This window comes from Mauremys mutica, chromosome 11 (assembly GCF_020497125.1).
Source record: "Mauremys mutica isolate MM-2020 ecotype Southern chromosome 11, ASM2049712v1, whole genome shotgun sequence".
NCBI classification, from domain to species: domain Eukaryota; kingdom Metazoa; phylum Chordata; order Testudines; family Geoemydidae; genus Mauremys; species Mauremys mutica.
The window spans coordinates 37,865,659-37,891,284 of record NC_059082.1 but is presented as its reverse complement, the minus strand read 5'-3'; the positions used below and the strand labels follow the sequence as shown (position 1 = coordinate 37,891,284).

General features: G+C 46.6%; 1 protein-coding gene across 8 annotated transcripts in view; it reads right to left on the bottom strand.

Moving 5' to 3' along the window:
• Positions 1 to 460: 460 nt before the first annotated feature.
• The window catches only part of SIN3A (SIN3 transcription regulator family member A), a 68,956-nt gene continuing 43,790 nt past the window's right edge, over positions 461 to 25,626 (bottom strand). For 7 of the 8 annotated variants that reach the window (XM_044979569.1, XM_044979567.1, XM_044979568.1 and 4 more), the window contains exons 12-21: positions 24,745 to 24,861; positions 23,177 to 23,415; positions 19,722 to 19,905; positions 18,592 to 19,165; positions 16,699 to 16,868; positions 14,014 to 14,187; positions 7,073 to 7,165; positions 6,577 to 6,671; positions 5,778 to 6,003; positions 461 to 3,299 (exon numbers count right to left, since the gene is read on the bottom strand). In XM_044979569.1, the coding sequence (XP_044835504.1) occupies positions 3,069 to 3,299; positions 5,778 to 6,003; positions 6,577 to 6,671; positions 7,073 to 7,165; positions 14,014 to 14,187; positions 16,699 to 16,868; positions 18,592 to 19,165; positions 19,722 to 19,905; positions 23,177 to 23,415; positions 24,745 to 24,861 (2,103 nt within the window). In that variant the 3' untranslated portion in view covers positions 461 to 3,068. The remainder of the gene's footprint in view (positions 3,300 to 5,777; positions 6,004 to 6,576; positions 6,672 to 7,072; positions 7,166 to 14,013; positions 14,188 to 16,698; positions 16,869 to 18,591; positions 19,166 to 19,721; positions 19,906 to 23,176; positions 23,416 to 24,744; positions 24,862 to 25,626) is intronic. The other variant, XM_044979571.1, reaches the window with a different exon arrangement.

Sequence of the window (25,626 nt, the reverse complement as noted above, 5' to 3'; positions counted from 1 at the left end):
CTGACTCAAGGTGGGGGGGGGGGGGTCAACCCCTTCCCCCAGCAGGTTTAGTGGAACTGAAATTTACAGGACTGATAACTTCCTTATTTGTTTTGATCTATAGCTGCTGGGATGACCTCCCAACTCCAGGGGAAGAAGTGGCTAATTATTGTCTCTCCGCCACCACAAAATGTTGCAACTGCTACAAAATAAAAGAAGTTTCACATCTCTGAACAGGAACTGGGAATTGCTTACAAATTAGTGTCTGGAATCCAGAGGCGATACCCTAGCAGATAAATTAAAGGTTAAGTCAAACATTGGTCATTTGTGAGTGTCCTAAACAGAGATCAAACTTTCAGGTCTACTATCTTCTCCCACCACCTCTAATTCTGTTTTTATTAAAGGAGTGATTCCCTCAGATGCATCTTCCTCCCTTCCCTCTGGAGAGTGTGTGTGAAAATCTCATTGTGTATGATCAAGAAGGAAGAAGAATCTGTACACAATGATTAGCCCTGATATTTTAATGGAAATACTGCACTACAGTCAAGTTTACAACATTTGTATAGAAATCATCACATGGATAGGTGGCCAAGGATCACATTACAGAATACAAAAAGCAATTTAAAGTAAAAAGAAATCTTTGCTATTGTACAGGCTGGGATCAGAGCTTGGAGCTCAGAAGTCAGACATCGGGAGGGATGAAAGCTGTAGGTGAAAACCCTGCTGCAGGAGGAGATCTCCTTGTTTTATTGGGTTTTTTTCCTGGGTACCTTGAACAGCAGGAATCCCGCCATGTTAACCCCATTCCGCTCAAACAACATGCAGGCACAGATTCTTGGACAAAACACCCACAAAGCAGCAGCAGCTGTTACTTCCAAGCTGGTAAAGTCTAAATTATCCAGACTTCCACTTCCAGATCAGCTTTAACATACATTGAAAAGAAACACCTGAGGGTTGGGTGAGGCGCAGGGGAGTGTGTGTAAAACCTTTGAAATGGAAGAGGACACAATAAAACCCCCTTCCTGTCTGAACACAGCAAAAGGAGGAGAAATGGGACAGGTAACTTATTGCTGGCAAACTCTGAAAACTCCCCCGCGGGCTCTTTACTCTCTTTTCCTCTCTCCATAGGAGGCTCCCATTCATCACCATGGCTGGAACTACTCTCTGTACATTGGCTGCCAATGACTAGTGACCCTTATAGGCCATGCATTTTCACCACTCTGCTCTCCCAGGCTGCACAAAGGCTGGAGCGATTGCCCTCCCCCAATTTCTCCATCTCTCTGCCGGGGAGGGTAAGAGAACTCAGTTCTGAGGGGGAAACCAGCTGTCTTGAAATCCCTGGAACAGATTTCAGAAGTGGACTTTGAAAAACAGCAAAGCTGCATTCACAGCTCTCCAGCTGAGACAACGGAAGCTGTTCGGGCACAACTGGCAGCATTGTTTTGTGCAAGGAAAAGATGCCTCCTTTGAGGAGGAGAGACAGTGCAGTTGGGTCTGTCGTGGCTTACGAAGTCCATGCCAACTTGTCTGAAAACCAAAATCTTCCAATGCTTAAATATATGCCAGCACTAAACTTCTATGCTTAAAAAAATATATATCCCATTTGTGGATTTCACTAGTGAAATGCATCACACAGCCTACCTGCCTTGCCTTTCTCTCTCTCTCTTACACACACACACACACACACACACACACACACACACACACACACACACACACAAAGCAGCTCTAATGAAATACTGGTTTGGTACTTAGGATGTTTTCTCCAATACTGAGAGGGAAAATACATAAGCACAATCAACCCCAGCTAGGTAGCTCAGCAACACTTCCCAAAAGCGAAGGTTCTCTGAGCTGGAAGACCAGGTGGATAAAAATTACCCACCCAAAAAAATAATAAAAAAAATTAAAAGTTATATAATATATATTTATATATCTTAACAGGCTGCTTAGAACATGGTCATGTTCACCACAAAACACACACATTGCCTCCGCCTTCTCCCCTCAGATTGTGAAGCCAATAATAAAATGGTCAAATGTCCCCTCTCCGCACTGCTAACTGCATGCTGCATGGTGCCTTTCAGAACAGGAACAGGGCCGTGGGTGAGCGAGTGTCTTCCTCAATAAGAACCAAGACGTATTTTTATTTACAAAAGAAAGGAGAGAAAAGTTTCCACACAAAAGCACTACAATGATAACTCCCTTTGGTAAAAAGTGTAATAAATGTCTCCATAGGTCTGTTTGTAGGTACTAACTCTCAAGCCACCTGGTACTATGGTACACAAGAAGCTGGTACAGTTATGCTAGCACATCAAGCAAACTTCCTTTAATAAAAAACAAAAAAAAATTGACAATATGTACATTTATTTACAAAAAGGAAGGGGAACATGTTAAAATTGTGTTGTTTCTGCTGTGTGTGCGTATGTGTGTGAAAAGCTGGTGCATGGCACTAGGAAAGACTAGTAAAGAAGCAGGTACAAAACAATCCAACTGGCACTAGAAAGGACAGACCAATCTGAACTGGCTGAATCAGGAGTCCAGCAGGGTGAAGGAGGGAGGAGTCGAGGGTCAGATCCAGGAAATGGTGTTCTCGACAGCTGGACTGCACAGATGGGTGACCCCGGGTGAGATCCTGACAAACCTGCAGCAGCCTAACAGAGGAGAATCCAGTTGTGATAGGCACCTCTGGGTTTCACGACGTATCTGAGCATGTAACTTTAAATGCACCACTCCGGTCAGGATGTATGCAACATCCAGTTCTCTTCCCTTGATCAGGCCATTGAGGAGTTAGTCTCAAAACTGCTGGTGCGTACGAGCTAGCTGCATTTCTCTAGGATCACTCAGTTCTGAAAAGGGTCCTTCCCTCCACAGTGCACGCTGAAGTCAGAGGCCTGTTGGCAACAGTTCCAGCTTAGGTTTGTAGAGATTCGTTTTCCTAAACCGAATCCCGCTGGTGACAGACTGTACCAGCTTCGCACTAGTCAACTGGCCATGTTACGGAGATACACAGTGAAGGGAGAAAGGCATCTTCCTCGTTTCCTTGATACACACACACATACACACACTACGTGATCTTCCCTCACTCAGGGACTTTACGGCGTCTTGAATATTGTGCCGTATTTGACACGGTACTTATTAATGCTCACAAAGTGCAGGGTCTCTGTATCACAGGTAGTGGTACAGGGCACCAAACCCTCCAACCCTTCTCCCATTAGCCACTTGTTTGTCTCAGCTGCCATTTCCCGGGTCACATGCTCCTTGGTCCATCTGTCCACCCAGGCTTGGAACCGCTGGTGCAGCCGCTTGCTCACTCTTTCATGGGACTACAGAAACGAGAGAGACAAAAAAAAAAAAGGCTACAGCCACCAACATTCAGGATCACAAAACGCTTAAAAAGTGAAAACAAATCCACTTCCCTAGGCCAACAGATCTGGGATGTTTGGCTCTGCCGGGGAACTGGCAATACAAACACTGACCTTGCCGACTGACCAAGGGAAAGCCTCAGTAAATTGGAGGCAATGTCTGAACAAGCAGGCACAGCCATCCTTATTCCCCAACTGGAAATCCCCAAAAGCCTCGTGTTCATGAAAATTAAGTCTGTGAAATCAAGTGCTCAGAAGTCATCAACAAACATTTGATGATTTTTGAATTTGAACTAGGAACTATAATGTTAACTCTGCCACAGTGTATATCCTGTATATTTTATTACATGGATTCAACACTGTGTTAATGAGCAAAACAGGGACACACAAAAATACATGGGCATCAGAGCAGAATTAAATACTCAATAGAAGTAACTTCCAGAAGTTTCTGACGTGACTGCTTGATTATAACCCTAATGCTGCAATAATGCTAAGCTTCTCCTATCTTTTCCCCGATTAATGGCAGTATCAGGTGATGCAAGACTGTAGTCAGCCTTCAATGAAGGTGTTTATTAAAAAACAATACAGAAACAGTCTCACGTGCATGCAAGAATTCCAGCTGGATTAGAAGAGAAGGATGCTGAGATGGATAGATTTGTTCCCAACCTCTCACAGCACATGCGTACATGCACACAGCACCCCACTAAAATAAAGTTATTTTGAGACTGAAACAGAGCCTAAGAAATTGCAAACCAAAAAGGAATCTCAGTAAAGTTATGAGTAATTTATAAAGGGTTAGTTGAAGTTTAACACCGACTTAATCACAGTGGTCAGTCCCAGTAACTACTATACATATTCCCATAGCTGTGCTATTCTGTTACAACCAGAACTTCCGAGTCCTGGGAAAATATGCTTTGTGACATTTCCAGGGTGGACTGATTTAAATCAGCTTTTCCATTTGTATTTCAGCTATTTTTTAAAGTAAGATACACTCATTAGTTGATATAACCATTAAAACTCTTTGACGTACAACTAAATAGACACTTTACGGTAGATTCGGTACATCTGTTTGCTACCTAGAAGTGTACACCATAACTATATACATTTAAGCAATTATATGGCTTAATAGTTTCAGATTCTTATTAACCAAACATTTTTAGTATGTTAGAAAATGGTGAATGATATATTGCTTATTTACTAGATAATTAACTTTTTGCTCAGATTTTGTGTCAATCTGCTTTAGAAGAGTCACTGGAATTTAAACAAACAAAACAGTATATAAAATGTATTTGTATTAGACAAGACAACCTTAAATGTTTTAGACACAAACTTCTTTTATCACAAGATGCTTCACATTGACAATTAAATAATTTATTAAATAGAGGGATTAACTGTAGTCAGTGAATTAAACTGATCATTTCAGGCTGGTCTGGGAAAATTTTCAAATATGCCTAAGTGAAAGTAACTGGGGCTTAAATTTCCAGTCTCGCCTATGTCTCTTGAAAAGAAGACAATCTCCTAAATTACCTAGGCTAACCAACTGTACCATATTTTTGAAACTTGACCTCAAAAGTTAGATGCCTTCCCTGACTCTTTCTTTATATAGAAAAGAAGCCTTTAATTCAAAGTGGTTTTTTTGTTTTTTGTTTTTAAGAGAGGGTCATGGATTCAGCATATTTATTTGTTATTTAAATGTCTTATTTTAATCTTCTAAGTTTAGGCCTCAACATATTTTGTATTAAATTCTGATTTCATTTTAAACTGGCTCATTTTTAAAAAGAAAAACTTATAAGTAACAAAAAATTTTAAAAAGGAATTTTATTTAATTTAAAAAAAAAAAGTCTTCCAATTTTTATGCACCTTGAACCTTTCTGTAACTTTGACATCACTGCGGCTATCCTAGTCACAGACCCAGCGCTTTCAAGCAGCTGGTACATTCGTTTGCAGTGCTCCGCTGCCCGGGAGCAACCCTAGACTCCCACTCTCAGTGACTGCAGGGACAAGGCACAGCTCCTTGATGAGATGAGCTTGGAGGGCCATGTCAGAACACGTGCCAGCATTTCAGTTCTTTGCTATCCCCCTTTTTAGGCCCACCCTGACAAGGGGATTAGCAACCAATGTGAGGTGCCCCTAGGCAAGAAACCAATGAGTAAAAGGATGCTAACAGCTGCCTACTCTAACAGGAGAGTTTGGGAAATGGAGGGGGAGGAAAGGGAGGGTTACATCTCAGGAGCATTCAGAGGAAGTTTACAGAGTTCAGTGGACGAAACCGTGTCATGTCCCGTCCTCAAAGCAATAGGAAGAGTGTTAAATGTTACAGGAGAACAACCCCCCCTCCCACCCCAGAAACGTTCTCTGACTCTCCCCAGACGCCCTTTGGGAGCAAGAGGTTCGGGGAAACACCAGCTGCTCATCCCATTCCTTTCACTCAACTCCTACCTGCTGAGCACGCAGCAGAGCGGTCCTCCTGTACATGTAATCCTCCGATTTGATCACGTACACCATCTTATAGGAGTTCAGTTTGAATTTACACTCCAGCTTGTCCAAGCTCTCCACATTCTCCATGGACTTCTTACTGTTTCCCTCCTTCCCTTCCTTCTCCTGCTGCTCCCGACCACGCTGACACTTACGGATCCGCCTCAGGTTCCTGTAAACCAGAGAATCCCTGCTGGGATTAGTGCTCATCCTCTGCCCACTAGGCTGGACGTATCTGGTGGCTCCAGGCCAGCCCTTCGGAACCCAAAGTATTGCTCAGAGTGGAATGATCACAAATTTAAGTCCTTTAGGCTCATGTGCCTACCATGAGCCAGCCCACTGATCTCAGCTGTTTACAGAGGGTGGGGGCCTTTCACAGCTATTTCGCAACCAACTCCCTGCTAGTGAAAAGCACTGACTCAGCACCTCCCGCATTCAGGTAGACAGCAACTGCAAGCAAAAGCAGGATTGCCAAAAACTGGGGCTGGTGACTCCCCAAACCTCTGACCTCCCTGCTGCCTCTCTCTATGCCCTCTCTCAGTCACTGGAGAGCAGGAGCCCAGGGTGGGCTCTTGGAATAAACAGCAGCACTGTGTCTCTATATGCTACTCCCAGGTTAATGTCTTCTAAAGTGGCAGAGTACTAAAAACAAACAAGAGACTGCAACAGCCAACACTGTGATGGAGTAAGATTTTCTCCCTCTGCTGACATGAGTACTTATGGCCTGTGTGTCACTTTTCACAGCCACAGCTTGTTCACTCACCTGGGCAGGAAAACCGGTTTCTGGGCCAGGTGTTCCCGAAGTTCGGGAGAGGTAGAATCAGAGTTGACGTACCGCTCTACGTAGTCTGACCAACGCTGAAATTGGGCACAGAACACAAGGGGTTAACCAACATCTGCCAAATCAAACAATTCAAACCCAACTCTGAAGGGGTTTGGTTGGAAGTGGATGAAAGAAAAGCAATCTTTGGAGACTCCATATATTTCACACAGGTCCCACTCACTCTTCCCCCATGGACGGACATGCACCTGTACTGTCTGGTTTTTGAAATTGTTAATAAGAGATGCCAACAAGGCTTGTTCAACCCAATTCATTGAGTGCACTGTGTCACATAATGAATGTGTCCACAGACTAGAAGCAGCTCATAAACTACAGCAACTGAAACACTGACAGCTCTGCCATCTTCATCCAGTTATACCCGTTTAAACTTTACATGCTTAATAGCTGCAGCTGAACTCCGAGGACAATCGGCTCTTACCTCTGCCTCTACAGGGTCATCTGAGTTCTCCTCTTCGGTGTCCAGCAGCTCGATGGTTAATTGGACCTGGCCTCTGCTCTGAATGAACATCAGCTACAAAGCAGAATGCGGAAGGGGACTTAGTAACAAATGATTCAGAAAAATAAATCCCTTTCCAGCAGGGAAAAGGGGAGAATCCAATGAACTTCATGCAACTATCCAGCATAATCCTGTGCCTTCCACTTTGCTGGGAACAACGGGGGGATAATAGCCCCAGTTACACAATCTGAACACGGAAGGAGTTTTGACAATGAGTGGAAAGTTCTAGATCACTAAGGAGCTAATCTAACAGAGGGTAAAAGGATGAAGAAATTATTCTACATATATGGGCACAAGAGAATTCCTGGATAGAGAAAAGACGGTTACTCACCGTTGTAACTGTTGTTCTTCGAGATGTGTTGCTCATATCCATTCCATGTAGGTGTGTGCGCGCCGCGTGCATGTTCGTCGGAGACTTTTACCCTAGCAACTCAGTGGGTCGGCTGGGCGCCCCCTGGAGTGGTGCAACCATGGCCGCGGATATATACCCCAGCCGACCCACCCACTCCTCAGTTCCTTCTTGCCGGCTACTCCGACAGTGGGGAAGGAGGGTGGGTGTGGAATGGATATGAGCAACACATCTCAAAGAACAACAGTTACAACGGTGAGTAACCGTCTTTTCTTCTTCGAGTGCTTGCTCATATCCATTCCATGTAGGTGATTCCCAAGCCTTACCTAGGCGGTGGGGTTGGAGTGAGATGTGGCCGAGTGCAAAACTGCCGAACCGAAGGCGGCATCGTCTCTAGACTGCTGCACCAAAGCATAGTGCGAGGTAAACGTGTGTTCCAAGGACCAGGTTGCTGCTCTGCAGATCTCCTGGATCGGCACGTGCGCCAGGAAGGCGGCCGAGGAAGCCTGAGCTCTCGTGGAATGGGCAGTGAGGCAGCCCGCCGGAACATGGGCCAAGTCATAGAACGTGCGGATGCATGCCGTCAGCCACGAGGAAATCCTCTGAGTGGAGATAGGGAGGCCTTTCATACGATCCACTACTGCCACAAAAAGCTGAGGGGACTTACGAAAGGGCCTGGTGCGATCGATGTAGAAGGCAAGTGCCCTGCGGACATCTAGGGAATGTAAGAGCTGCTCTCGGGGAGATGAGTGAGGCTTTGGGCAGAAGACCGGGAGGAAGATGTCCTGATTGGTATGAAAGGCCGAAACCACCTTAGGCAGAAAAGCAGGATGCGGCCTTAGCTGCACTTTGTCTTTATGAAAGACCATGTAAGGAGGGTCTACGGTCAGGGCCCGTAGCTCGGAGACCCTGCGGGCCGAAGTAATGGCAACCTGAAAAAACGTCTTCCACGAAAAGTAGAGAAGAGAACAGGTTGCCAGTGGCTCAAAGGGTGGCCCCATGAGCCGGGTCAGTACCAGATTGAGGTCCCAGGTAGGGGCGGGGCGACGGACCGGAGGGTGGAGGCGTTCCAGCCCCCTGCGGAATCTAATGACCACCGGGTGAGAGAACACTGAGTGTCCACATTCGCCAGGGTGGAAGGCGGATACGGCCACTAAGTGCACTTTCAGGGAAGAAATAGCAAGGCCTTGTTGCTTAAGGAACCACAGGTAGTCCAAAATGACCGGAACAGGAACCTCCATGGGTACCAAAGTACGTGACTCACACCATAACGAGAAGCGCTTCCACTTGGCCAAGTACGTGGACCGAGTGGAAGGTTTCCTGCTGCTGAGCAAGACGTGTTGCACAGGGGCGGAGCAACGTAGCTCAGAGGCGTCTAGCCACGCAGGAGCCACGCCGTGAGGTGGAGAGCGGGGAGGTCCGGGTGGCGAAGAGTCCCGTGCTCCTGTGTTATGAGGTCCGGGCAGAGGGGGAGGGGGATCGGTGGGGATACCGAGAGGCTGAGCAACGTGGAGTACCACAGTTGCCTGGGCCATGCTGGGGCAATCAGGATCAGGTGAGCCCTGTCCTGCCGGAGCTTCAACAAAACTTTGTGGACTAGAGGGAAGGGGGGAAACGCGTAAAGCAGGTGGTGCGTCCACTGGATGAGGAACGCGTCCGAGATCGACCCTGGGGAGTGCCCCCGGAACGAGCAGAACGTTTGGCACTTCCTGTTCGCGCATGTCGCGAAGAGGTCCACCTAGGGAAAGCCCCACTTGCGGAAGATCGCGTGGATAATGTCCGGTCTTATGGACCACTCGTGGCACAGGAAGGATCTGCTTAACCGATCCGCGAGAGGGTTCCGAACTCCCGTGAGAAAGGAGGCCACCAGGTCGATCGCATGAGTCAGGCAAAATTCCCACAAGTGGATGGCCTCTGCACAAAGAGGGGAGGAGCGAGTCCCGCCCTGTTTGTTTATGTAGTACATGGCTGTTGTGTTGTCCGTAAGGACGGAGACACAACGGCTGGACAGAGGCCTGCGGAACGCCTGGCAGGCTAGGCGAACTGCTCTGAGCTCCTGCACGTTTATGTGGAGGGAGAGCTCCTCTGGTGACCACGGGCCCTGGGTGCGCAGATGACCTAGGTGGGCTCCCCAGCCAAGAGAAGACGCGTCCGTCGTCAAGGACAGCGTCGGTTGGGGCGGGTGAAAGGGCAGCCCCGCACAGAGAGGCCAAAGGGAAGGACTGCAAACTGGAAATGGCGATGGCCCGCCACGAAGCGGAGGTATCGTCTGTGTGGAGGAAAGATGGCTATATGAAAGTAAGCGTCTTTCATGTCGAGGGCAGCATACCAGTCCCCGGGATCCAAGGAAGGGATAATGGTCCCTAGGGAGACCATGTGGAACTTTAACTTTACTAGAAATTTGTTGAGGCCTCTTAGGTCGAGAATCGGCCTGAGACCCCCTTTTGACTTTGGAATGAGAAAATAACGGGAGTAAAAGCCTTTGTCCCAGTCGTTCCGTGGAACCTCCTCTATCGCTCCGGTATTGAGGAGCGTTTGGACCTCCTGTAAGAGGAGGTGCTCGTGAGAGGGGTCCCTGAAGAGGGACTGGGAGGGAGGGCGGAAAGGCGGGGGTGAAGCAAACTGGAGGTGGTATCCATGCTTCACAGTGCGTAGAACCCAGACATCTGAGGTCAAGAGGGACCACGCCAGGAAAAAATAAGAGAGGCGGTTGGAGAACGGGGGGGAAGGATCCGAGACAGGAAAAGGTATGCTGTCCCCGGGCGCGCCTTCAAAAGGACGACTTCAGGTCCGACTGCGGTTTAGAGGAGCCACGATTCTGGCCGGACTAAGGGCCTGAATACCGCCTACGGCCTCCTCGCCCTCGGCGCCTATTGAAATCCTGAACCCGTCGGGGTACAAAGTACGGACGGAAATGCTGAGGGCGGTAGGTGCGTCGCTGGGTTACGGGAGTGTGCATACCCAGGTTGCGCATCGTGACTCTGCCATCTTAAGTTCTGGAGTCTAGAATCGGTTTTCTCCGAGAACAAGGCACTGCCCTCGAAGGGCAAGTCCTGCAAGGTGTACTGAAGAGTGGAAGAGTGGAAGCCTGGAGCCAGGCGATGTGCCGCATGGTGACTCCGGTCGCTATAGACCTGGCCGCGGAATCCGCCGCATCAAGGGAAGCCTGCAAGGAGGTCCTTGCTACCTTCTTCCCTTCTGCTAGGAAGGCTTTATACTCCGGCGGGAATCCGAAGGAAGCAATTCCTGAAACTTGTCCATTTCTGTCCAGGTGTTGAAGTCGTAACGACTCAGCAGGGCATGCTGATTGGCTACGCGCAGCTGGAGGGCGCCCGCCGAGTATATCTTACGGCCCAGAAGGTCCATACGCCTGGCCTCTTTAGATTTTGGCGCGGGGGCCGGCTGGCCATGACGCTCCCTGTCGTTAACCGACTGAACGACCAGAGAAGAAGGAGGCAGATGCATATAAAGGTATTCATACCCTTGGGATGGCACCATGTATTTCCGCTCAACTCCTTTTGCCGTCGGCAGAATAGAAGCTGGCGTTTGCCACAAGTTATCCTTTTTTGCCTGGATGGTCTTGATAAAGGGTAGAGCCACCCTGGTAGGGGCGTCTGCCGACAAAATGCTGCAGACCAGGTCGTCGACCTCTGCGACCTCCTCCATCTCGATATTAATGTTGAGTGCCACTCGTCTGAGGAGGTCTTGATGCGCAGCAAGGTCCAGTGGTGGCGGGCTCGTGGACGACGCGCCCGCCACCGCCTCATCCGGTGAGGAAGAAGAGGAGCCACCGGGTCGGAGGACCTCCTGGATGAGCTCCTCCTGTTGGGGCTCCTGCTCCAGGTGTTCAGGCAAGGCGGTGGTAGGAGGCGGCTGAGCTTCCGTACCAGCTGGCGGAGGGCGACTCACTGTTGCCTCTGGGGCTCGACGTTCAGCAGGGACCGTCCAAGATGGAACTATGGGAGCCCCTTGGGCCTGGTGGTAAGCCCAAGGTGTCCAAAAAGGCCACTGCTGAACTCCTTGCAATTCAGAGTGGGAGTCCTGGAATAAAGCCTCCAGCACATCTGCTTCCCGATCTTGGGAGTAGAGGCTACCCACCCGGGACGAAGCCGAGGGGTGTCAAGAAGGCCATGGTGGAGCAGATAGGCCTTGGGTAGATGTTCCCACCGACCTGGTGCTTTTGCGCACTGGGGAACGGTGCCGTGAGGTACTCCGGTGCCGCGATCTGGTCCGGGACCTGCGACCTGGACGGTGCCGGGAGGTCGACCGTGACCGAGAGCTTCGGCGTCGAGAGCAGCTCCGAGTGGAGCGGTGCCGGTAGCGGTGCCGGGACCTGGAACGGTGCCGAGAGTAATACGACGGCGACCGGGAACGGTGCCGCGAGTCCGACCGGTGTCGTATCAAGGAGCGGTGCCGGGACTGCGAGCGGCGGGACGACTGTGAACGGTGCCGAGATCTTGAACAGCGACGGGACCGTGATCGGGAGCGGTGCCGATCCGGGGTGTCGACTGAAGGTGGACGGATCAGGGCCGGCTTCCCAAGCGATCGGACTACCTGCACCGGCGGTGCCGGGGGTGGCGGCGGTGCCGCATCTGAGATCGCAATCAAGTCCCTCGCCACTTCACAGACTTCCGGCGTGGATGGGACGATCAACTCAACCGCGGCGGGTGCCGGGGAGATAGGTGCCGGACTCGACGGCCCTTGGCGAACCGGAGTCGACGGCAATGGCTCAGCAGACACTGCCGTGGCTGCAGGCACTGGCCGGTGCATTGGAGCCGTGCCCTCGTGCCACACCACAGGCGGTGCCGGGTCGGCAGGGGTCTTAGGCTTTCTCGCTTGAGGCGAGAGCGAGCGGCTGTGGCCTGACTTGGAAGCAGGCGTCCGGTGCCGAGGAGTAGATGATGATGCACCGGTTCGGCCCGGTGCCGAAGAGCCGCTTTTCGGTTCCGAAGGGGGAGCGCTCGGTGCCGAGGACGGAGGGGTTAGAGCTGCCTCCATGAGGAGTTGTTTAAGTCTAATGTCCTTCTCTTTCTTTGTACGAGGCTTGAACGACTTACAAATTGGGCACTTAGCTGTTAAGTGCGACTCCCCCAGGCACTTCAAGCAGGAGGAATGTGGATCCCCAGTCGGCATCGGGCGATGGCAAGCCGAGCACGGCTTGAATCCCGGGGAGCCGGGCATGAGCTCCGGCCCCGGGGCGGGGAGGGCCTAAGCCCAGAACCCGACTAACTAAACTGTAACTAATCAACTAAAACTAACTACTCTATCTAAATTAACAACTTAGAGAACTATATACACAATGAGAATAGAGAGAATGCTAGGGAGGTGGAGGTCAGCTACGCTGCACTCCACAGTTCAACCGACCGACACGGGCGGTAAGAAGGAACTGAGGAGTGGGTGGGTCGGCTGGGGTATATATCCGCGGCCATGGTGGCGCCACTCCAGGGGGTGCCCAGCCGACCCACTGAGTTGCTAGGGTAAAAGTCTCCGACGAACGTGCACGCGGCGCGCACACACCTACATGGAATGGATATGAGCAAGCACTCGAAGAAGAACCATGACATACTTAAAGAGAGGTGGAAGAGAAAAGCATGAACTGCTGCAGTGAACAATTGGTATTTTATTAACGATCAGACAAAATCTCTGTTACCCACAAAGTTTGCTTGAAATTGGGATGTTTATAAAGGCAAAGCAAGGAGCTGGACCCCTTTTAGCAGCATGCTGTTTTCTGATCAATTTGTGCAGTTTCAATTCTTTGCTTCCCTGCTTATTTTGAGACTCTCAATGGGAAAACAGAGACATCCTATAAATATCAAAGCCATTATCAATGAATTTCACTAGTTAAAGATGGGCCTGGCTGCTTCTGATTTCACAGTGACGAGAAGTATGAATTTGATTTCAACTGTGAGTCAGGTTTATTTAATGCATAGGTGATAAATATTAGTAAGAGACCGTTACAGTCTACAATGGATAAGATGGAGAAAAAGGTGGAAAGCTTCAGTGACCCACTCCAGGGGAGGGAGGGAGGGAGGGAGAGAGATTAAAAGCCTAGTGACGGCAATCAAGCAATACAGTATTACTCTGGCTTTGAGACACTGAGAAACACAGGGAGAAATCCCAGCTTTACTTCAGGATACGTATTTTTCCATCTTCCTTGCAAATGTCCCATTTCCGAGGAGCTCTTTCTAGAAATATTTATCTGTTTTTTCTGTTCGTTCTACAGTTCCCATCTGGATTTATGCCAGCCCCGCCAAGGGCTATATTAAGACCGACAGTCACAGACCAGGTCTTCGGCAGCTCCACCAGGCTAGAAGGGACAATCAGGTCGCCCTGTCAATCTCTAGGACAGCTGCAGAGTGCACAGGTGTCCAGAGGTTCTTAACATATTTGGATAGTTACGTAAAATGAAAACATGAGCCCATTCTCAGCGAGCCTTCGTACTTCCCCTCCTCACTCTGCACGGTCCTCCAGGAGTCCTCCTCCAAGCATCAGTGCAGGCAGATATGGTTCTTACCTTGAAACAGTTCTCATCTGACATGAGCTGCTCGGCTTTGCGCTGGTACGTGGCCTCCCCAAGGGCCCGAGTTGACTGTGAGGACAGCAGGCCTCCGGTAGCTCCGTTGCTATTCTCCGATAGGTAAAGGTCTGTCACCTGCACGCAGATCTCATCGCTCACTATGTGCTGAAGCTGGGAGCAGGAAGGACACAGAGAAGAGGACTTAGGGAAGAGGGTTTTAAATGCCTCTGGACTCGGTGCACTAGCCCCCTTTCCCCAGCCCAAATCAGTCAGAGGGCTTTGCACTAGTGTGCAGTATGGACAACCTGCCTTCTGCAATCAGGCCGCAGACAAAACAGAACACTAAGAAAGTCTCCAAAATAAACTTCTTCATGTGGCATCAAGCAGAGTTTGACATTAATCAACACAAGCAAGGCTGAGCCTTCATCATTTGCCTGCACTTCTAGACTTGCATGTTTGCATGCAAGCACTTATGTCAAAAGCTATAATTGATGAGAGGGAAACTATTTTATCTCCCCTGCATACATACACGCTGTGGCAGAATTGGTCAGATTTCCAGTTCGTCTCCACTGTGCACCATGCAAGTCTCAGAACCAGCTAAAGAATATGTCCATCAATGCAGATTAGAAATGAACATACCCTTAAAAATTCCTGCTTCAAACCTCTGTTTGGTCAAACCGCAACAACAACAACAAAAAATTCTAGCCATCTAAGTAATAAAACTAAAAAAACCAATTATTTAGGTTACGAACATGGTAGCCTCTTCTATTGTGAATTACTACTACACCCATTGGAAAACATTGTGTCCTTTAAAATAAATAATGATGCTGGCAAAGTACAGTTACACATACAAAGTAACTATGGATTAATAACTGTTACGTGAGCATTATGAAGGAAATGCCTGACAGCTGGCAAAGATTTAGACCATCGAGGTATGTGGGAAGGGCTTGTTAGGCAGTTCTCTTGCCATGAAATCACTACACCAAATCCAAAGGTTGATTGGTTGTTGGTGCAGGGAAAATTAAAAATAATTAAATCAAATTCTAATTATTAATTATATTCCCAAATTTAAATAAAGAGCCGTCTGGCTGCCAATTTCCTGTCAAAACTGAAACTAAGAACTTGTTTTTAGCCCTGTCTTCCGACTCTAATTTGTGCTTAACAATTCTCCATAGAAATGGGATCATCGAGGTAGCCAGCATGTGAGAGTTGACACAGGCTTACAGAGTTCATGTGACAACTAGCAGCTGAAATCACCCAATATACCAGCTTCAAGAGCCAGCCAGCGTGTATGAAATCCAGAAGGAAATTGTTATTCAAAAGAAATACAGAACCTTTTCCAGGAGTCCTGACAGTTTTGGTTCTTGTGTTTACAAATGCTTCAGGTTTTCTAAGAGCAAGAGAACACTTCAAATGTGGGCCCATCTGATACTAGGCACCTCTTGGATAGCTGAGGACAGTCTGCACTTGGTCAGGCAACTCCCGTCTTTTCACGTGCTGTATATTTACACCTGCTTACTGTATTTTCCACTCCATGCATCTGATGAAGTGGGTTATAGCCCACGAAAGCTTATGCCCAAATAAATCGGTTAGTCTCTAAGATGCCACAAGGACTCCTAGTTGTTTTTACTGATACAGACTAACATGGCTACTCCTCTGAAACCTGCCTTAAGAATGAGGCTTGAACATACCTGAGGAGTGTATTACAGTCACACACTAGGTGGACCACTTATTACAACACAGTGCTAGCGGCACTATCTTTCTGAATGAGAAGCTTTACTATAATCCCCCTGATTATTGGATCACTTGATGAGGACCTGGTTCTGTTCATTCCCTCTGAAGCATCTGGCATTGGCCACTGTCGGAAGACAGGATAATGGGACAGATGGACCTTTGGTCTGACCCAGTATGGCCATTCTTATGATTTCAGGCACATGCTACAGTCTGAAAAAAATCCTCTGGGCTCATGTTATTCCTGCCCTCAAGACAGACGTGTATTTTAAACAAAATTCTCTCTCTCTCTCTCTCTCTCTCTGAATATTCAATCTTTTTGCTTTTTATAGGTTTACAAATCTTCAAAAACGGGCATTTTAAATAGTGTTAAGCACACTTAATATAGCAATTTCTTTGTTAAAGCAACATTACTTGGGGAAGTGTTGTTATGCCATGTTGAAGGTCTCAGACAAACTGATGAATTACCAGAATGGTCTATAAAATGAGGGACACGTTGTAAGACTTTAAATGAGAGCTTTTTAAATTAATGCCAGGTTTGTAACCAATCAGAGGCCTCACGGAGGGCAGAGGTAGTAAAATTCTCAGAACTAAAGAGGTTCTTGCTACCAAAACACCATTATGCACACCAGTACCTTTGAAGAAGCTGAAGAGGGAAGACAAAGCACCACAGGTAGCTAGGTAACCTAAATATCTGTACACTCCTTGTTGAGCCTCATCACTTAAATACACTAACACGTATCCTCCCCCATCTCCAGAAATATGTTAGAGACACAGGAGGAAACCCCTGCTGTTTCTCCTCCGCTCTGAAATACATCACACAAATACATTCAATATTCCCAAGCTTTCTTTAAACCTTGGGGAGAGCTCTTTTGTAGGAAAGCATCAGCTACTTCCTCTTTATCACCTGGACACCACCCTTCCCTTCCCCAGCAATATGCTGCAAGTCACCTGTCTAACAATGCTCTGGATCAGCTTGTCCATGGTAAAGGCGATGTAGGCATGAATGGTGAACATCTCACGCAGGGAATCCTCATACTGGGATGAATCCATGTTGCCATCTAGCAGGTTCCGCACCATATCCAGGAAAGCTGGGTAGTAATCCTCCACATCAATATCCACTAGAGGAAGAGAAGGTGCAACATGAACTACATTGTAACACCCCTCAAAGGCAGTTCCTACAGGGCCACTATGAGTTCTGGAAGCAAAAGGGCCTCATGTTGAAGGTCTCAGACAAACTGATGAATTACCAGAATGGTCTATAAAATGAGGGACACGTTGTAAGACTTTAAATGAGAGCTTTTTAAATTAATGCCAGGTTTGTAACCAATCAGAGGCCTCACGGAGGGCAGAGGTAGTAAAATTCTCAGAACTAAAGAGGTTCTTGCTACCAAAACACCATTATGCACACCATTACAGCAGAGACTTCACCAAAATATATGAATGCAGATATGTCCTAAGGCTCTTATGAAATATACCCATTGCACATTATTATTAACTTGTATTTCAGTAGCACCCAGAGGTCCCAAACTATATCTGGGACCCCTCTGTGCTTGGCACCATTCAGACACATAACCACCGAGTCCCAGCCTTGAAGAAAGTAAAATAGAGATCAAGGGAGTTGAAGGAAACAACTTGCCCGAGGTCACATAGTAACTAAGTAGCAGAGCTTGGACTAGAACCCAGGTTTCCTGTTTCCCCAGCATCTTATCCAGCAAGCTAATGGGCAGTTACCGCCTTTCCAAGCTGAATGTGCCAATGTAGCTTCTAAAAGGTTTTGTGGGCTGTAGCAGAAACATAGCAAAATGGGGAGGAAAATGAAAAAAGCCATTCAGGGTACACCCAGTTTTGAACTAACACTCATCACTGTGGTATAGGCATCAAAGGAAGATGAAAATAAAGTTTTTGAAAAAATACTGGTTAAGGAACAATGCCATTTTAAAGGGAATTTGAGAAGTTCTTCGTGTTTTCTGTTTTGTTTTGTTTTTTTAATTGTTATAGGTTCAAACACCTCTGCATCCCTCAAGGCCAACAGAGACTGTCCACACGTCCTCCTTTGCTTTAATCCAAATTAGCTACTTTACTCCGGTTTTAGATGGCAGGAAACAGGCAGCCATAGGCAGTTTAGTACTGTAGCATTATCACCACTAAGGAAACCATCCCTTGGAGAATTCTAAATACATACATTTCCTGAGACCACTCAGATCACACTGACATTGTAACAGAAAATGGAAGATCAAGGAGGCTCTTTACTGATCTACATACAACTGCCTAGACTTGGGTTTGCCCTGCCCTGCTTTCTTTAGTCAGTAAATCATTTGAACACCAGTTTAAAAGGACCCACACTTCTTAATATCAGAGCCAAAACTGACTGTCAATTGCCAGGGGCTGACTCCTCCACTGAGACATTTTATAACAAGCTTGAGGCCAGAGAAGATTTTTATCCAACTTGTAAATTCATGAGGTAGAAAAAGAGCACAATCCAAAATTAAGAAATTCAGCTGGCAAGGAGTGGTAAAGCAATACAAAATACCACGCCTCTCCCCCACAGCCCCATGAAGTAGGATGCTCCAAGTCCCAGGGTCAGGTCTAGAGATCTCCTCCTGGATAACATGCTGTGCTACATTCAGTGCCCACCAGCAGCCTTATATTTCACCTTTTGGAAACTACCAAAATGCAGGTACCGGATTTTACAGAGACAAGACCTAAAGGCAGGTGAGGGGGAGGAACACAGATTCCTCAAGACATTAGGAAACAGATCAAGTACCAGATCCACACACTGCAAATTAAAGCACCTGTTGCAATTGCCCTCCCCTACTCAGACCCATGGAAGAGAACACTCACTGGGCTCTTTCAGTCGCAGCTGAATTGCTGGGCTGTCACTCTTGTCTCGTTTTATGCCTAGCACTTCCCGCTCCCACTCCCTTTCCCGGTTCTCCTCTTCGATTTGCCGCTCAGCCTGGGTGCAAATCCTCAGCAGCCGCAAGCACAGGATCTGGTGAAGCCGCATGAAGATGTACCAGTTGTTGTTGACATAGAAGAGGTTGTACACTTCATCCACCCCTCGTAGCTTCTGGGCTGCTGTGTTGCTGAACAGCAGCTTGGCTTTAGGGGGGCTGCCCCCAACTCCGTTGTGCTTTTTCGCAGCCCCAGTGGCTTCATCCACATCCATTTCCTCCTCTTCTTCCTCCTCCACATCGGAGAGCTCGCCCCGCTGAGCAAACAGCAGGTCCGGAATGAAATGGTACATGATCTGCTTGATTTTGTACTTGTCCTCTTTCTGAATTCCTGTCTGCCGTTTCACGTGGTGGATGATAAGAGAAGCAGCATCCTCCAGGATTTGCTTGTCCTCATAGCCTAGTGACAGGTGTGGGCCTATGGGAACTCCAGCATTATCTTCTGATGCCTGCTCTTGCCTCTGAGGGAGGAAGAACAAATACACAGAGCATGGGTGAGTCTCACATATGCAACTTACCATGTTTTTAAGACCCTAGTACAAAGCACTGGCAGTGAACTGGATTTCCGCTCTCATGACAACCCCAAGCCCTATGGGGGAAGGACCAGAGTTCACATTATCCATCACAACAACCCAAGTTTTGATGTCAAGGGCCTACACATATTACATAGGTGCATGCACACACTCCACATCTCCTTCTGTCATATCTCTTCCCTTCCCAAACCTGCGGCTCTTACCACAGCAGGATCTCTGTTGCCAAAAGGTAAGTCATCAGTTCCCTCAAGTGCTAACTCAGTCACTCTGTAGCAGCAGCCACCACTACCTACCATGACCAGGCAAGCAGCCTGCATTCTCTCCTTCCCCCTGAAACTGGTGACCATGAATGGCCTAGAGGGATACAAATGCTACACTATTAATATAGCCCGGCAAACAAGGATGGGTGGTGGTGGAGAGAAGGTGACAGCACATGCTCAGAGCCAGACAGCTGATAAAATGACACTATCAGTGACCACCTTACCTCATCGTAGATGCTCTCAATCTCATTGAGGAGGCTCTTTGACCTCAGGACCTTGGTGTCATTCTGTTTGAAGTTGATGCCCTGGTGATCCAGGGATTTCAGGTAATATTTCTCATTCTGCTCCCTCCAGACCTTGTTGAATCCTCTCTGGGCTTCTCGCCACTCTTCTTCTTTCATTTTTAATCTTAGCAGCAACAAAAAACAGAAGAGGAGCTAAGAGATGCTAAGATACCACATTGATGGGTGTAGGATAAAAACCTAGATCAGGGGTCAGCAACCTTTCAGAAGCGGTGTGCCGAGTCTTCATTTATTCACTCTGATTTAAGGTTTCGCATGCCAGTAATACATTTTAACGTTTTTAGAAGGTCTCTTTCTGTAAGTCTATAATATATAACTAAACTATTGTTGTATGTAAAGTAAATAAGGTTTTTAAAATGTTTAAGAAGCTTCATTTAAAATTAAATTAAAATGCAAAGCCCCCTGGACCGGTAGCCAGGACCCAGGCACTGAGTGCCACTGAAAATCAGCTGGCGTGCCGCATTCGGCATGCGTGCCATAGGTTGCCTACCCCTGACCTAGACCAGACAAGCTGGAGGCAGTGCCCATTGCCCACTTAAACAGCAGGAAGTTTCAGAAGGAGTTCAAATGAGGTACAATGTGCATAGCAAAATTCTCCAGAAATGGCCATGAATCTTTAGATTGGTTTTGTGGCTATGTTATTTTACAGAAGGTTAAATAGGCCACAAATGCATGGCTATACCCCACTAACCAGGGTGATGAGGGAATTCAACAGAACATAAACCAAATTTCTTCTTTTTCCCCCTGTATACCTCTTACAGAGTCCCAGGACTAGGTCTGGGTTCACTTTTAATATTCCAGAATTCTGCTTTGTGAGGATTTACAAACAACAGAAAATCTCAGCTGTTGTAACCAGTTGGCCCAAAGAGTCCCTGGTACCTGTGACATCCCATAATTTATTTAATACATGGATTTAACCACTTGCCAGATATTTCAGAGTTCTCAAACTTCTCTGATACTTGTTAGGGTCCTGTAACTAGATATTCTTTTCACCCCATGCAACACAGGCATACACAAAACTCTGAACCTCTCAGACAGCTTATACCTGGCCTAGAAGAAAGAAGTTGATTCTGTCACTTCACAAAGAGTGCACTGTAACCAACTTGATCATCCCTCCACCTCTCACATCTTGACATAATGGAAAAGCCAGCTCTCTCTTCACTGAGGATTAAGGAATCACAATTTACATCTAGGCAGCCTAGATACTTTTGATGAGACATGGGAACTTTGCAGAGATAAAATTGCTGAACATTCCAGGAGTCTAGAAGCACACAGATCCCAGAAGTACCTCTTACTTGGCAATTCCTTCTCAAACCTGTATCCCTCCTCTAATCTAGTTTTTATACCATGTCCACACCTTGGTGTCTAAGACCACCTCTTCACAGTCTCACCCCTCTCCTTTCATCTCTCGTTTCTTTACGTCTAGTTCTCACATTATGCCCTGCCTCAGTAGAGAACCTGCTGGAGACTGCAGAGGTCCTCAACGTGATGCAATATAAAAGCAAGCCCTTCCAGACAGGAGTTCTCTTTCTGCATTTGTATAACGGGGCCCCAATTCTGCCAGGGACATTAGGGAGCCACCATAATAAAGATCTGACAATCCACAACTACAATGCTAAAGGGAATTACTTTTATTTCTAATTATCCTTTGTTCTACATTGTTAGAGATGTGGAAAGTGGAAATGTATGATGACACGGTTCCATCAAAACACTGTTGTAGCCTCTTGCTGCGTAAATCCAGAACCAGCCAGGAGGACAGAGAGGCTATAAAGAACACAAAGGTTAGTTTCCATTCATTTATGGACTATCCCCTTCAGCCAGTTTAGTAGGGGCACATTCCGCACATTCTTTGAATAGTTCAATTTCCACCTTCTCTTTACTGCTCATCCATCCAGCTCACTGGCCATGCTCAACAAGGAACTGGGTGGAAGACAGCACTTAAACTCAGGAGTGACATGTGGTGACCACTAGGGGGCTTGACTCTTACTCCACTCTACCATCGCTGCCCTCCAGGATAAAAAAAGGAAGAGCTAGGGAAGTTCTGAAAGTCTTGTGCTAAGGGTCTAAGACACAAGAGAAAGTCCTACACAGATGGTACTAGAGAACAGTTCTTCCTTTCATCCATTTTACATTTCCTGCCTTTCATTTTCACATTTTCATATCTCCTTGTCTGTATATGAAAAGGTAAATAGCAGCAGCAAGCAGATTTTGTATGCCTCTGCAAAAACGCCTCTGATACCATCATCTCTCAAACAGGAATAGTCTCATTACCAGCAATCACTTCTCACAGTCTTCCCATGCCTCATCTTTCCCCCTGTACTCGTTTCTGAGCCCTTTATTACTGAGATGTCCTTCTTGGGACAGGGTGACCACAACACAGAATTCCAGCTAGGTGGGGGGATTTGTTAGTTTTTTTCAATATACAGTAATGACATATTTGCTTCAATTCATAGCAGAGATTGAGGATGTAGAAAAAAATTCTGTCAACCACCTCTCTTTCTATTCAAGACCACCTTGACGACCTGTAGTCTATAGATCAGGAACCTATGCTTTAAACACTGTAAAACTGTCCAACTTTTGACTTAGCTTCCACTTTCCTAAGTCTCATAGCACAGTGCTAATTTTTGGTATAATCCCTTCCACCAAGGATGGTGGACTGTTATATATTGTGATCACTACCACTCAATGGTTTGACCATAGTTATTTTTTGATTCAGTATCTGAGTGTTATTCAGGGCTAAGTCAATAACCTCTCCTCTTGTGTAACTACAGACTAGCTCTTACAAGAAGCAATCATTTAAAATATTGAAAAACTTCTTCTCCTCACCTTATCCAGAGGTTGACACTTTGTATGTGGGGAGTTGAAACTGCCCATTATAACTATTATTCAAGAGAGCGGACTCTGACCCCCCTCAATGTTGTGCACTCACTTCCTTTTTCTGATCAGGAGGCTGGCAGTAGAACGTAGTATTCTTTGAGTTGGAACCCGATTCCAATACAGACTCTACACTTCAAAGCCTTGTCCACTTTCACAGATGGGATTTATAATGGGATCAAACTCAGTTGTGTTCAAAACTGACAGTACAGAACCCCACCCCAGCTTGATTTTTGAACTCAAAACTGCCCTATCTTGGGTAGGAAAAATAAAAAATCCATACCCTGCCAGCAGGGCCAGTGACGTTCTGGCTTTAATAGACACACTAGTAGCTGGGTACTATGAAACGCAACAACTTATTATAACATAAAGGGCATCTGCATTTCTCAGACTGTATGCTTTCCTGAACTGGAGCCTCTATGTGTATTACACATTTGGATAGTGCCTAGCGTACGATGAGTTTTACCCAAACACAAGCAATAATGCCAAAACCTGGGAAGTACCTTTTCAGCACAATAGGAACTGCAACAGATGGGTTTTTCCTCAGCCCGTCTATGATGTCGGCCGCTTTGTCAGCATATATCCTCTGCAGCGCCTTGCGGTGGATCACCTCCGACGTGCCACCCAGAGTGTTGTCCAGACGGAATTTGGCTTGCTCCTCAGCAGACAAGCGGGAGAGTTTCTTTTGGATTGCCTCTAAGACTCTGATTGTTGCCAGGTTAGTCTCCAAGACCACATCCAGCTGAAAGGGAAGATGCATTAGCCATGGTACAATATTACTTTCTGGAAATAAAGGCCGGGTCTACACTACAGACCTATATTGGTGTAACTATGTTGCTCAGGGGTGTGAAAAATCCACACTGAGCAATGCAGTTACATCGACCTAATCCCCTGCATAGACAGTGTCATATCAACAGAAGAGATTCTCCCATCGACACAGCTATCATGTCTTGGGGAGGTGGATTAACTAAGCTGATGGTAGAAGCTCTCCCATTGGTATAGGAGTTCCTTCACTTAAGCACTGCATCAGCACAGCTGCAGTGTTTTAAGTGTAGACTTCCCCTAATGTTTAAGTGAACCAAAACAAGAACTTAACACTTCTGTAATGCTGTACATGTAAAACAGGAGGCACTTGAGAAATGGTTTAACATTTCCACATTTGGTTCTTCTAATCTACCTATATTTCATCTGCTTCCTATACACTATTGCATCTTTCCACAAGAAGTTACAGGCTACCAAAATGCTTCCTTCAGGAAATAAGATTTTCCACGGATGGGCGGTACACAATTGACAGCATTACTACAAAAAGGAAGTGATAAATCTTAGCATAGGCAAATAATTGCTGTGCTGACTTCCATTTGGAATGTCAATCATTTAACACTCTGTGAATGTCATTTTTCAGACTTTTAACACAGAAATATATTTCACCCTCTATGTACTACTTGGCTAATATAAGGAAGCATCACTTATGCATCTGCCATTGAAAGTTTCATTTGGAATAACCTAAACGTAAGAGAAAGAAAGCTGTGCCAAAGCTACCGACCACGATAAAGTCAATGGGTTGGAGGGGAAGGAGTTGGTGATCAGAAGCAGTTACTTGGATTTTGCTTCTTGTATTCACAGAGGCTGAACAGTCCTTAGGTAGAAGCATGACCATGTCCACCAAGGCAGGGCAACTAGTAATGGGCTTAATCTGCAGCAAGGGAGATTTAGGTTAGATATTAGGAAAACTTTCTAATTATAAGGGTAGTTAAGCACTGGAATAGGCTTCCAAGGAAGACTCTGAACTCCCCATCATTGGAGGTTTTTAAGAACAGGTTGGACAAACTTCTGTCAGGGATGGTCTAAGGTTTACTTGGTCCCCTCGGTGCAGGGGGCTAGACTTGATGACTTCTTGAGGTCATTTCCAGTCCTACATTTTTATGACTCTATGATCCTATAACCATGTGAGACATGGGTCACCCAGAAAAAAATGACTCCGGGCATCAGTATTTAAGCAGTAATATACCATGTAGGTAACCAGTTCACAGAATCCCAGGCTTTCCAATAAATGATATTGGAAGTATTCTACCTCAAAACGCTCGTCCTCACATCTGTAGATGTGTTCTTCGTATTGTGTCTTCTTGGAGCTAACAAAGGTAGAATCCTCAGACCAGGAAGGGAAGGAGACCCAAGTATCATTCAAAACCTTAGGTGAAGGAGAAAAGCAGAAGACTGATGGATCTTTTCTCTGAGCCATCAGAGAAGCAGACACCCAAATTATATTATCACGTGTTCCTCTGACAAGGAATCTCAGATTCCCTACATCCATTGTCTCTTTTCCTTGGTGAACATTCTCTCCTGTACATACCACAGGACCCCTTATAGCCAAAACTTGACCTTCTGGGCATGCTGCAAAAGCCACTGATTTGACATTGTCTGGGGGAAAGCTAGAGGTTTTTCTCCTAGGGACGTCAAAGGGAAGGGTGAAAGTAGTTTTTCTGCTGCTTTGGATTTATTGGCTGGCTGAGTTAAATCTGTTCTGTGAACATGATTGTTTAATGATGCTGGGTGGTCTCACTGGGTTACTGTAAGCATAAGGTGCCTATGGCTTTTTGTAGGGACTTTATATTCAAATATAGATATAAGCCTAGTCAGGTGCTTAAATCCATACGCTGGCACCTTGGCCTCATTCTCAAAGGTCCTGAGCAACTGAACTTCGACCGACTTCAGTGGGAACTGGGGTTTCTCAGAACCTCTGAAAAAAGAGGCCAAGGTGCCAAAATACAGATTGGGAGACCAATTTCAGCTAAGCAAGTTTGAAAACTTTGGCCTGTTTTCACAGACCCTGAAGTGTGAGAGGCTGAATCACTGAACACCTGCAAGGCAGGGTTTGTTATGGTACCACATAAGGCTTCCTTTAGAGACTAGTTACAGTAAGGCTTTCAAATGATGCACTTGGTTTTCACCATGT